The 14711-nt window shown below is 36.3% G+C and overlaps 1 protein-coding gene across 1 annotated transcript in view; it reads right to left on the reverse strand.

The window, feature by feature from the left end:
* Positions 1 to 2077: 2077 nt before the first annotated feature.
* Positions 2078 to 14711, reverse strand: part of FGD4 (FYVE, RhoGEF and PH domain containing 4) — a 232883-nt gene continuing 220249 nt past the window's right edge. The window contains exons 12-17 of the mRNA XM_052640307.1: positions 12469 to 12499; positions 12036 to 12128; positions 11602 to 11727; positions 8253 to 8393; positions 5348 to 5488; positions 2078 to 2359 (exon numbers count right to left, since the gene is read on the reverse strand). Of these exons, the coding sequence (XP_052496267.1) occupies positions 2078 to 2359; positions 5348 to 5488; positions 8253 to 8393; positions 11602 to 11727; positions 12036 to 12128; positions 12469 to 12499 (814 nt within the window). The remainder of the gene's footprint in view (positions 2360 to 5347; positions 5489 to 8252; positions 8394 to 11601; positions 11728 to 12035; positions 12129 to 12468; positions 12500 to 14711) is intronic.

Here is a 14711-nt window from a genome sequence, read left to right on the forward strand (position 1 = left end):
TTCTCTTTTCTTGAGATTAAGAAAATCAAAGCATCACCTACAGCCATATTATAACCTTCTCAATAATCACCCTTAAACAGTACATACACAAATACACCCATGCCTGGCAACTAGAAAAGAGAAACAATGTAAAATATTTTAAATTTGTCCTTAATTTAACAGGGCCTAAGAAGCCACCTTTATCTTTTTTTGGCTCCAAGTATTTGGCTTAATGTTGATGATAATGGCTGGTATTCCTTTTTCAGAAGAAGGCAATCTAATCATGCCCACTATAATTAGTTTAGCTTCTCCTTAGGGATGTGGGGGGAAAAAAGAGATACTGATACTTCATATATCTCTTTAAAAAATAGGGCCTGAATAAAATGTGTGGCAATCTCAAATTCTGAGTGAAATCTGATCTACCTTTAAGGTGTAATCCCCAAAGGCTAGTAGGATCATTCTTGTGGATTTCTAGCAAACAGATGAATCTAAAAAATGACAATGTTTGGAATATGATAGAGTGTAAATAAAACAAGAGAGAGATCTAAGTTTGAGAAAAGGATTAACTTAAATATCCAACAACGTGAGATTTTAATCACAACTACAATATAATAAAGAACGGCCTTTGTGACAAGGAATCTATTAATATTAAACTTGTTTATTAAAATTCCCCAGAGGATAAAAGGGGATAAAATGCTCAAATTTTCATCAATCATACTGTACCCCCAAAACCTGCCATTAAAATAATATATTTTTTTAAATACTATTTTTTCTATATTGTATTTTCTCCCCCACTGTTCTTTAGTGAGGTGGTTTAAAAAGTTAAGCATAAACTGTCTTAATTACCTATCCTTTACCCTTAATCATAGATTATCACATGTGAATTTTTTTTTTATCTGACAAAGGAATAAGCCCACATAGTTATCTTAAGTGTTAACTATATATAGTCCTCATTTAACCAAAATTAACAGTCGTAAGGGAAAGGAAAACATAACAATAAATGTAGTTGCCATATGTCCCAGTTCAATGTAAGGTCAGGAATCTTGTACATGCTGATGTTAACTGCCACAACAATTAGAGGACGGTAAAAGGTAAAATAATCTGTATGACTTGATCATCCCAGTGACCAAAATGCACTTTATCTCAGAGTAATCAAGACTGAAGCATTAATTAAACCCTCATCTTATATTTAACTCAGTATTATTAGCACCTTCAAAGAGAGGCACTGTTTTAAATAGGCACAGAACAAAGAAAAATAGTACTTTAAAAATACTGTTGGAACTCACTAATATATCCCATGCCACATAAATTATAGCTTTTTATTATAAAAATATCAATACCCTTAGATGTTAATCAGTTAAATGTAAGTCAGCAAAAACATCTCATAAGTTTAGAACACTGCTCAGTTCTGAGATAAAACATGCTGTATATTTAAAAATAAATTAGAGACAAATATGAACCTAACCTGAAAAGTGTGGATAGTGTGTATATATATATTTGTATTTAATACTATATGTATATAATTGCTATATACTTAAGACATTTTATTCTTAGAAGTATTTCTACAAACACAAGTATTATCTTGAGTACCAACAATGTGTTTTTTTTCTTTTGCTTTAAAAGAATGTACATCATTTATGCAGTTTGTTTTATAAACTAACTTAAATAAGTTAATACAATAGCCTAAATTGTCCCTGTATTGTTGTTTTCTTTTTTTATTTTTACTGTGGATCTATTTTGGCAACACGGAGGTATATCTTTCAAACTGTTATAAAGCCTACATGTGTAAGTAAAGACATTAAAGGATTTCTTAAATGAAAGAAGACTTCTCTAACCTAAAGTGATAGAATTAATTTATACCACTTTTTTCCAAGACAAAAGTACATATTCAAGGAATAGCTCATTAAAAAAATGCTCCACTTTTCACATTATTTCAAACTTTATGGGTAGAATGGCTGTGCACATCAATTTCACTGAGTACATAAAACAGTCCCCCAAAAGATGCATTTATGAGCCTTTAAAATTTTTCAACATAAAGTGCTAAGAGATGAATAAGGAGAGCTGAGAATATCGTGAGCTATAAATCTTGAGACACGCCCTACACCGTGGTAGGTCTTGGAACTTGGCATTCTGATTTTCTCTTAGGTTCAAGATGATCGTCCAAAGTGTCTGGATGCTGGCTAGGACATTCTGGCGTCTCACCTGTGACAGCTAAAAAGATGATTTTCAGCCACTTCTGTTTCAGTTCCTCACTGTCTGCAGCAAAGCTGTGCACAGACTTAGACTGGGTCAGTTTGAAACTGTGTGGCAGGTCTGCACTCCTTGGCACGTCGTCCACAACATAGCCCAGGAGTGGAATGGTGGCTTGGGCTCTGACATCCTAAGGGAAAAACATGGTGAGATGTGATCCGGCTCCCACTAACGCTCCTTTCCCACCATCTCTCCACAGGCTTGTACCGTGAGCTCTCCATGGAGATGGGAGAGATCATTGCTTAGCACTGTGCCTCTGCATGAGGCCACTGGTAATGCCACCTGAGTGAATTAACGAATAAGCACTAATGCCTAAATGAGCCAGAATTCACTGGCCCCATACCTCCTTCCCTGTGAGGGAGCCCATTCAGCTCTTTATTCAGCGTAAAAGAGAAGAACAGAACAGTAATTTCATTGTACAAAATCAGCAAATGTTAATGATGATTTCATTACCAAACACAATTCTATTGGGTGTTTAATTCATTCATGCATCAATTTACTTATGGACAGGAAAAACAATGAAATACAATAAAAAAACAAATAACCCAATAAAAAAACTGGGCAGAAGACCTAAATAGATATTTCTTCAAAGACATACAAATGGCCAAAAGGTACATGAAAAGATGCTCACCATCACTAATTAGAGAAATACAAATCAAAACTACAATGAGGTATCATCTTACACTGGTCAGAATGGCCACCATCAAAAAGTCTATAAATAATAAATGCTGGAGAGGATGTAGAGAAAAGGGAGACCTCCTACACTGCTGGTGGGAATGTAAATTGGTTCAGCCACTATGGAAAACACTGTTGAAGTTCCTTAAAAAACTAAAAACAGAGAAAATGATGTGTTGCAGTTCGTGCAGGTTGCAAAGAGTCAGACATTACTTAGAAACTGAATGAAAACAACAAAAAGCAACTATATGATTCTGCAATCCCACTCGTGAGCATACATCTGGAGAAAACCATAACTCAATAAGACATGTGTACCTCAATGTTTAGTGCAGCACTATTTACAATAGTCAAAACATGGAAGCAACCTAAATATCCATCCACAAATGAATGGATAAACAAGATGTGGTATATATATACACACACATACACAATGGAATATTGCTCAGCCATAAAAAGAATGAAACAATGCCATCTGCACCAACTTGGATGGACATAGAAATTATTATATTAAGTGAAGTAAACCAGAAAAGGAAAGGCAAATATTATATCACTTATGTGTGGGCTCTAAAAGAAAAAAAAAAGACACAAATGAACTTATTTCCAAAACAGAAAGAGACACTCACAGACACAGAAAAAAAAATTGGCTTTTTGGTTACCAAAGGGGAAAGAGGGGTGGAAGGAGGGATAAATTAGGAGGCTAGGATTAACACACACACACTAATATGTATAAAATTGATAACCAACAAGGACCTATTTATAACACAGAGAACTAAACTGAATATTATGTAATAACTTATAAGGGAAAAGAATTGAAAAAATATGTATATGGGCTTCCCTGGTAACTCAGACAGTAAAGAATCTGCCTGCAATGCAGGAGACCTAGGTTCAATCCCTGGGTTGAGAAGATCCCCTGGAGAAGGGTACAGCTACCCACTCCAGCATTCTTGTCTGGAAAAGTCCAAGGACAGAGGAGACAGGCAGGCTACATGGGGTTGCAAACAATTGGACACGACTGAGGGACTTTCACTTTCACACACACACACACACACACACATACACAGAGCGATTTCTTAATAGCTGTGCTATACATCTTGGAGAAGGCAATGGCACCCCACTCCAGTACTCTTGCCTGGAAAATTCCATGGACGGAGGAGCCTGGTAGGCTGCAGTCCATGGGGTCGCTAAGAGTTGGACATGACTGAGTGACTTCACTTTGACTTTTTACTTTCATGCACTGGAGAAGGAAATGGCAACCCACTCCAGTATTATTGCCTAGAGAATCCCAGGGATGGGGGAGCCTGGTGGGCTGCCATCTATAGGGTCACACAGAGTCGGACATGACTGAAGCGACTTAGCAGCAGCAGCAGCAGCTATACATCTGAAATTTATTTGATGTTGTAAATCATTTATACTTCAATTAAAAAAATACATGTACACATCTTGGCATTTTTAGTCTATTTTGAAAATAAAGTTTCACTAGCCCTTCAAGTGTTCTTGCTTGGAGAATCCCAGGGACGGGGGAGCCTCGTGGGCTGCCATCTCTGGGGTCGCACAGAATCGGACACGGCTGAAGCGACTTAGCAGCAGCAGCAGCAGCCCTTAAAGTAGATATAGGCTAAAATACAGCAGGTTCATTAAAATTTTCATGTTTCTAGGTGAGAGCACAATTGATTTATGTGTTGTTGGTTTTTAAGCACAATATAATCCATTAATGCCTGGTGTATGTCTGTTGTTCCCAAATACTTATTTTAGATACATTCACACAAGGTCCCCCCAAATTATTACTGGATAATGGTAATCTAACGTTGATTTAAAGTCACCTTCTTCTCACATTGCTTTCTTTTTCAGGTATCCATCCTTTCAGGGGTTGGAAAAAAGGCTTATTGATATTTCCTATCATTAAAAAGGCTCCTTGCCTTTCCCTCTGATTCAACCTCTTCTTCCCATGCTATTTACCAATTCAACCCATATTTTCTCAAACCCACTGAATAGGATTGACAGAAGGGGCAAATGATCCATAGGGAGAAAACATTTTTGGCTATAGAAGGAATCAGGCTTCCCTGGTGGCTTAGACAGTAAAGAATCTGCCTGCAATGCAGGAGACCTGGGTTCGATCCCTGGGTCTGGAAGATCCCCTCTCCCTTGGATAAGGAAATGGCTACCCATTCCAATATTTTTTGCTTGGAGAATCCCATGAACAGAAGAGCCTGGTGGGCTATAGTCCATGGGGTCGCAAAGAGCTGGATATGACTGAGCAGCTAAGCAGATATAGAAGGAATCAGTCTAAATAAATCTGAATTATAGTTACTTATATTTTTCAATTATAATGAAAAATAGTGAAACTGTATGAATTCCTTTATTCTATAGAGAAGTAATGGAAAATTTTTAAGTTCAGTGTCCACCTGCCTCCCTCTGTCCCTTCAGAAAGATATAGTTTAGATACCTGGGGGGCACCATACATGTACAGCACGAGAGGGTCTTGTTTGGGGATCACACACCAAGCTTTCTGCCAAGGTTTTGACTTTTCCATATACTGAAGAAAGCTGCACACCACACTGTTTCCAGATACTTCCGCTGATTCAATCTAGAAAATATAACGCAAAGAAATAGTGAGACATAGAAATGAACACAAAATAAACACAGATATTGAAGTAATTCAACTGAAGGGAATATTCATAAATTATAATGTATTTACATAAAATGCCTCCTGGGATTGTCCAAAAGAAGGTTCATCTGCAATAGTTATTTAAATATGCATCTAGATCTATGATGAATTAAGTCAATTTTAATTGTATTAGCAGACCTTGAATTTACATAAAATTAAACATTTATTGACTACATACTATGAAGGCACTTTTCTTAGCTTACTACTTGTATCAATTCATGTAACATTCACACCAACACCGAAAAGGTATTGCTTTCATTATCATGAGGTTTAGAGATGAAATAGCTTTCCTAAGATTTAGGAAATGGTGTATTAGGATTTGAGTCTGGATCCAGAGCTTGAACTCTTTGCCACAATGTTCTATCAGCGTCACTATTTAAGAATACAATAGCAAAAAGGCAAATGATTACCAGCAATCTCTGCCCTTTACCAGAGATAATTTCAAAGTTTTAAAAATTACATTAACTCTTGGTAGAGCCATGTACAGTTTTCTGCTTTGGCTCCTAATACATAAATAACTGGTTAAAAAGGGAACAAAATCCTTTGACTAATGATGGTTTTTATTACATATATTATAGAAAGCAGTTGGTTTGCATCTATTTTGTGTTTTTTCTTTACTATTTTTTGGCCATGCTAAAAAATGGTCAATGGTTTGCATCTGTTTTCTGCCTTTTTCTTTTTTTTCTATTTGAGGCATGCAGGATCTTAGTTCCCTGACCAGGTATTGAACCTGTGTTCCTTGCAGTGGAAATGCAGTGTCTTAACTACTAGACTGCTAGGGAAATCCCTACATCTATTTTGTATTTCTCAAATCCAGTGTCATCCACTGAGCAGTGCCGGTGTGCCAACTGTTTTGCTACCAGTTAGAGATAAGCACAAAAAGTAAGAGTAAGCATTTAGAAACTTTTACAGCAATCTGACTTGTGATGATACCTGAGTATATAATTGTGTATTTTACAAAAATATAGCTAAGCAGATGAATATTTAAAATCAATCTGAAGACAAGGAACACTAACTCTGGACTCAAATGAAATGTTACCTATCTTCCCTGACCCCAAGGCATTCCATACTTTGTATTATCATATTGCAAAAATTTTATACTAAATTATGACTTTTGTTTCTAGGATCTACTGAAGCACGTCTTTCCACCATGCCCTGACAGAGAAAGTCCACTCTGGTTTGCCATACAGCAACACCTATATCCTAGAATACAGGGTTATAGCTTGTGGGACTGTACTGTAACCTCAGTTCAGTTCAGTTGCTCAGTTGTGTCTGACTTTGCAACCCCATGAATCGCAGCACGCCAGGCCTCCCTGTCCATCACCAACTCCCGGAGTTCACTCAAACTCACGTCCATTAAGTCGGTGATGCCATCCAGCCATCTCATCCTCTGTCGTCCCCTTTTCCTCCATGCCCACAATCCCTCCCAGCATCAGAGACTTTTCCAATGAGTCAACTCTTTGGATGAGGTGGCCAAAGTACTGGAGTTTCAGCTTTAGTATCATTCCTTCCAAAGAACACCCAGGGCTGATCTCCTTTAGAATAGACTGGTTGGATCTCCTTGCAGTCCAAGGGGCTCTCAACAGTCTTCTCCAACACCACAGTTCAAAAGCATCAATTCTTCGGCTCTCAGCTTTCTTCACATTTTAACCTCAAGTGGACTTTAAAGTTTATGATCCTTCTTCAGTTAACAGAAATGACTTTTGTATGTTTATACAGCATATGTTTAATACATACTAAGTGATTCTTAGAATCAATGAATTCTAATGTTCTAAATAAACCAAGTATTTCTATAACTTTAGATACATAAGGATTTTGATCACGAGCCTATTCTTCACAGATTTCCAGGCTATCCTGAACTTTCTGTCACCCAGAGCCTTATTATATAATTTATTACTTATGTTGTTAATATATTTGGGTATAAAACTCATTTCAGATATTAATTGCATTATAGTTCCTAGGTTTGGGAGGTCTGAATGTATGTAAAACATTAAATCAAACTCAGTTGTAAGACATTTCATATTTCAATATAGTTCTCAGATTACTGCCACTGGTCATTAAACAATGCTTTTAATGCAATAAGTGGAAAGAGTTTTTCAGGTAATAAGACTTTAATCTAAATTTTTATATCATACAGTAGTTTTCAAAGCCAATATGATGAAATTGAGAGAGACACTTTCTTCTTAAAAATATATAGATACTTTGTAATAAGTTGAGCATTAAAGAGATACAATTAATACTCTAATATTTGACTACACCTTCACAAAGTCAATACACAATCAGCCCTCTATATCTGTGGATACAGACCCTAAGGATATGAAGGGCTGGCTGTACCACACCACTGAATGGATATAAGAGATTTGAGCATCCATGGATTTTGGTATCTGTGGAGGGGCCTGGAATCAATCCCCCAGATACCAAGGAAGGACTAGATTTACTCTCAAATGCTTGTTGGTTAATTGAGCACTGCCCTTGTTCTTTCTATACAACTAAGAATGATCCCCAGAGTCAGCAACAGAACAAAAGTATAAATCTTGCTCATCATAGTCCAAATTGTTATACTAAGAGAAATAACAAAATATATTACTTGTATTTTTCAGAGTTAAAAGGAAATTCTATTTCTAGTATAAAAAAAAAGAAAAGAAAAAAACCTGAAAGATATCCAGTGTTTAATATTTCATACCTCTAAAATTCCTTTTCTTTTCTTTTCTTCACTGTCTGTGAATCCACTTATTATTTGATAACAGTCTTTACAGACTTTACTCAATTTACCACCATCATACTCAAGTTGAGCTTTATAATCAGAACACTTCCAACAAACCACCTTAAATTAAGAAAAAATAACAGAGTGAATAACCATATTTATAAAATAAGATTTAAGCAGTAATCAGTTATGGGTAATAATAAATGAAGGTAAATGCAAAAGGCAAATTTTTTTACTAGACTAGTAATATTCCCATGAACATTTAGAATATTTGTCATGGTATTATAATGTTATCTGTGATGGGCTCTGCTTGCTCATCCTTCTCTTTCTGGCCCCTAAAGGTAGGAAATCTTCCAAGGCTTGGTACAGATTTTCATACTTCATGTGCATGCATGTATACTCAGTCATGTCTGACTCTTTGCACGCTATGGACTACAGCCCGCCAGGTTCCCCTGGCCATGGGATTTTCCAAGCAAGAATACCGGAGTGGGTTGCCATTTCCTCCTCCAGAAGATCTTTGTGACCCAAGGATCAAACCTGCCTCTCCTGCGTCTCCTACATTGGCAGGTGGATTCTTTACTACCGAGTTACCTGGGAAGCATACTTCTGGATATTTAATCAATATCCTCCCCCCAAAGGAATTCATAGTCTTCCTTGCCCTCAGCTTTCTCCTTATTACACTCAGACCTACCAACAGTACTCTCTATTGCTCTAAATAACACAGCCTTCTAACCAGTAATGGCAAGTCAGAAACCTAGAAGTCATCCTGACCCCTCTCTTTACCTCACCCCATAGATTCACCTTATTATAAAGCTCTGCTGATTTTGCCTCCTAGGCACTTTTTCAATCTGTCATATCTTCCTTGCAATCACCTGAGTCCAAGCTATCAGTGTCCTTGGACCATTATAGCCTCATGACTGGTCCTTGTAGCATACTTACTGGAGTCCAGGTGCTGCTCTAAGAGTCCCTTCAAGCTACTTTCCAAATGGAATGAGATACTTACTTGCTTTAAAATGCTAATCTGATATGTTTCTCTTCTATTTAAATTCCTTTAAAATCTTCCCTTTGCTCTTGGATAACGAGCAAATTTTTAACCATGGCCTATAAAGTCTTGCATAATCTATCCCTTTTATTCTGTCTTCAGTGACACTGACTTCTTACAGTTCCTAAAGTGCTATGCTTCCTTCCCTCTCTCATCTATGCTTCAGTAAGTTAATTCTTGCTCATTCTTCAGATATTTTACTCAAATTTCACTTCCTCAAGGAAGACTCTTCCAACTTCCAGAATATGGCCCATCTCACTACCGTGTTACTAAAGTTTCATGTACTTTTTTCATGTACTGAACACAATTTCTAATCATATACTGATGTGATTATTTGATTAATGTCTGTCAACCTCACTAGGCTCTAAGCTCTATGAGGAATCATCCTTGTACATTTTGCTCCCTATTTATATAATAAATATTTATAGAATGCCAATGACATTTATAGAATACCAAGGACATTTATAGAATGAATGACTACAATGCAAATGCATGCTACTTCTTAGTGAATGGTATTTTTTTCAAATTATTATAAGGTAATTGTTAAAAAAAAAAAAAACAAAAAACCTTGTGGTTTAAAAAATCATCTCCTTGGTTCTAGAAGCAATTTTCCATTTATAGTAGAAAAACTACATTTGAGAAATAGAAATATTAGCAAAACTTTGGGGTTAGATTCACAGCATGCACATGATCAAAATTATCCATTGTTTTCTCATGATTACAATGAAATTACTCTAGGATTTAAAATTAGACATGTCTGTATCTGCAAATTCATATCAACTAATATTTATTTTCAAATTATGCCATAGAATATTCAAACATATTTTTGTTTATTGAAAATAGTATGTCAATATCTGATATTATTTCAAGTAAACTCAGTGATAGATTAAAAAGTCTTACCCTGGTGAGGGTGGTGGTGGGGAGAGATATTTGCTATCAATTTGGTTTTGATTATAAAACTGTCTCACTGAGTCAAAACTTGGAAAAAAATGAAGAATAAATACACAGAGTAATTGAGCATAATCTATGAGTACTATCAATAAAAACTGTTGCACAAAAGCATACTAATAATACACTCAATCATGACACTACAATGCCTACCCTTCTGTCTTTGTGTTGCTTTTTAGAAGAAAGTATTAATCTTCAACCTGGTTTATAAGGCCCTCCAAAGCCTGCTACTACTTCTCTCCAGCTTCAGTTCATGCTTTGTTTCTTCTCACTCTTTCCACATGCAACAATTCAATTGCTGCAAACCTGTCAGCTGCCTTTTCTGATTTGTGTTGCTGAATTTTGTTAGAGAAACATCACTGTATTAAATGGGCTAGTGTGTCCTTTTAAATTTATAACCATACACCTCTATAGGTAGCCAGCAGGCTATCACTGTAGGCTCTTTTACTTGCCCAGAGACAACTCTTTTCCAAATCGTCTGCCCCCTTCTTCCTTGCCCTTTTACTTTTGGATGATGACTCTTCCTCATATATCAGTGAAAATGTAAATAGTATCAGACCTAAATCCCCTCATTTCCCACCAGAAAATCAAAAACACACCCACAAACAATAAATAATAAATCAAAGTGCATTAAAAAAAAACCCAAGAAACAAAACCACATCTACATTAGCACTCACCTTTCCCTTCATCCTCTGTTATAATGGAGAGAAGTTGCCTTCTCCCTATCAAAAGCCTGAACTTCTACTTAAGCTATAGGTTTCATCTCTTATTTTCTCAAAGCTCTTGACTCCTTTGGTTCTTATTTATCTATTTCTCAGATGACTCATTATGCTCCAGCTGCATAACCTTTTGATAGTCTCAAGAATAGATCAGCTTCTTTCCTACCAAAGGGCTTTTGATATACAACCCTTACTGCCTTAATGTACTTCTTACCTTTTTTCTTTATGGTAGCTCACGTTTTAGGCATCAGCTTAAATAGCAACCCTTCAGATAGGTCTTCATTTTTCTAAGTAAAATTGCTTCCAAATCTTGTTTCATTACCATTATTCTCCATTTTAACTTCTCGATTTCTTATTGCATTTATAGTCAATTTAAATTCTTGTCTGTTTACTTGACGGATCTATTTTCCCCATTAAAATGTGAATTCTGCGACACTGGCTATCATTTTGCTTACCAGTTTTCCCCCTGGACCCAACACAATCTTTTGCATTGTTATCACCAAAATAAGTTTATCAACTAAGTGATTTATTGAATGATTTCTTTTTATTTTCTAAGATAATGATTTTATAACACTTATATACTGATTAGCAACCTTAATGACCAGGAAATCTCACATACATGTCCACATGCTCGACAATGATGCCTTCTTCTTGTCAGGGCATTAAAAGATTCCTTGCATTTCATACACATTGTAACTTCATTATCTCGGATCCATTTTGGAGCTCTTTTGCCTAGCTCAGCAGTCTAAAAAGGAAAGAGATTCCATTTTAATGGCAAAAACTGTCATTTCCATCCATCCATCCATTTAAGAAGCATTTTAACAACATTGTTCATATCATGTCCTGAACCTCAGAATGCAAAAGAAAACAAAGGTTCAAAGAAGTTTAAGCAGCATGAAAAGGCACTCTATTGTATTCATCTAAGAAATAAGATTCTGTCCAAACAGCCAGTTTTGATGTCGTAAAGGATAAAAAAAATGGATAACAAAATGACTACATAGATATTCTGCAACTGCAGAAAGAAAAGAACTTAAAATATTTAATTCAACTTACAGAAACCTCTGAGTGAATCTCATTATCCTTGGCAATTGCATTTCTGAAAGTTTCATGCCTCTGATGGAAAGCATCAATAGTCTCTTGAAGTGCCTAAAATATATATGAAATTCAAACACATATTAAAGTATCATATGCAAATTAATTAAACAAATAAATACTTTATTAAACAAATACCTAAGATAGAAGTCACCTTAAAAATTAAAGGTGATGACTTTAACTTATTCTGATGACTACAATATGTGCATAATACAACAATATATGCACATCTGGGTACGCATACAGTTGTTGTTTAGCTGCTAAACCGTGTCTGATTCTTTCTATGATCTGAGCCTGCCAGGCTCCTCTGACTATGAGATTCTCAGGCAAGAATACTGGAGCAGAGATACAGAGGTTACCACAAAACAAAAATGAAAACAGAAATCAGGTTTACCTTGATCCATTCTTCTTTGTCTTGCTCAGAACTAAAACATATAACAACAAAAAATTAAAGTGAACAAAGAGAACATTAATGAGTTATATCGGGTGCATAAAAGTATGTTTTTCTGTTATTCCAACCTTATGAAAAATTTGGGGATGTCCAAGAAGGAGTTATAATAAAACTAAAACAGAATCTCTGGCAACTGAACCTATGAATTTATAAACATAGTTTTAGACTATCCATTTATTTTGGTACATACAGTTTTTGACAGAGAGAGTTAAGTTGGGCTTCTATTGGTTCAACAACCATCAACTAGTAGTATATATTAGGTATCTGTAGATTTAGCGTTATACTAGATATAGGCTTAGTCTTCCAATTCACTTTTATGAAAACACAAGGCTTTGAAAGGCTACTAGTCACAACCCATCTTAGGAAAGATTGTAATCATCCTTGAGAACATAAATTGTCTTTGTAAGGCCTCCGGGAGATACTTAACGTTTCCTTTGATAAGCAATTTTATTTTCCTAGGAGGCTTCAGACAACACCATGCCTAATTCATTAGAGATAAAGCACAGCAAAGATTTAAAAGCCTGTGGGAAGGAGATTTCACAGATTAATGAACCCCAGTATTTAATAATTTTCTGGTGGGAAAATAATTTCCCATTTAGTAGACTTTATCTCCAAATTGAGGGATTGTGAAGAATGGGCTCTGTTTGTTCGTGTGTATTTGGTACGCTAGGGCTAAGTTTGAGGCCCAGTCTCAGCCTGAATGTCACATGCCTCAGTCCCACAGGTATAACATATGTTAGAGTCTGGCAGGAGGCTTGCTCCTGTTAACACCATCCATCTTTCTCACAAATTTATTACTGAGTATCATGATATGCCAGGAATGCTGCTGGAATCTGTGTCTGCCAAATGTTGAAGAGTCTGCTTATTTTTCACATGGGGATCCTTGAACCAGGAACCTTGGTGGGGGCAGGGGCTTCAATCTTACCCCTCAAAAAAGATTTCTCCTAATGCTATGCCCACTCCCACAAAATCAGCTCTGTTGCTCTGGAAGCATAGTCATCTGCTAGCTGCTTTTAGCCTTTTAAATGAAAAGTAACTTGACAAGTCTTCAATGTTTTTTGTTTTACTTTCTCAATCATGACAGATTTTTTTAACTCCTTTATTTATTCATTACTCTTTTTATAACCACTTAGCAATAGAAAACCATTGATAAAAACTATATAAAATAATTTTGATTCAAAAGCTTATATTCTTTTGAATGTGGAAGGGGAAGCAGAGTATAAGAGGTCAGTCTTGAGGCTGACTTATTTAGTAAGAAAAGCAGTACATTTTTTCCTGTATTTGCTTCAGAAGTGAATTCTCTTTAAATACCATCAAATATATATCCAAATTGAGGTTCCATTTAATCCCTCTCACTTTCTGAGAATTTCAATGTGCGTCTATACTCTTGAGAGAGTCATTATGGACCAGAAGATAAATAATCCCATTTCATTCAGATCTGCAAGTCACCAAATAGTGATAAATACAACTAATTCAATGAGATTAGGCTGCTGCTGCTAAGTCGCTTCAGTTGTGTCTGACACTGTGCGAACTCAGAGACGGCAGCCCACCAGGCTCCGCCATCCCTCAGATTCTCCAGGCAAGAACACTGGAGTAGGTTGTCATTTCCTTCTCCAATGCATGATAGTGAAAAGTGAAAGTGAAGTCACTCAGTCGTGTCTGACTCTTCACAACCCCATGGACTGCAGCCTACCAGGCTCCTCCATCCATGAGATTTTCCAGTGAGTATTGGAGTGAGTTGCCATTGCCTTCTCCAAATGAGATTAAAGGAATAAGAAATTTAAGGAAAAATGAATGTGTTTTCAATACTAATTGTAATGTACCCTATAGTACATGTTGCAACTCTGAAAAATGATAAACTGCCTGTACTTAAGAAAAAAATCTCATGGATCAGCCCCATCCTGAAGGGAAAAATAGCCCAACCTGCTAATGGAGGGGCTTGAGTTTCTCCCTACTCAGGAGCGCCAAGAAACCTTGACAATCTCTTGTCTGCTGTTCAGACACATCTCTTAGGTTTGCAGATTTGGAACTATGCTCACATTCAGAGCCAGCAACACCTTCATTCATCAGTAATGAAGACTTTCATGATGATCTGAAATATTGATGAATCTTCCTTGTTACCAGGGCCACTTAGTAAGTCAACCATTGAATAAGACTTCATTCAGGAGCTTCCACGCACAGCAACA

Source organism: Budorcas taxicolor, chromosome 5 (assembly GCF_023091745.1).
Source record: "Budorcas taxicolor isolate Tak-1 chromosome 5, Takin1.1, whole genome shotgun sequence".
Taxonomy (NCBI): domain Eukaryota; kingdom Metazoa; phylum Chordata; class Mammalia; order Artiodactyla; family Bovidae; genus Budorcas; species Budorcas taxicolor.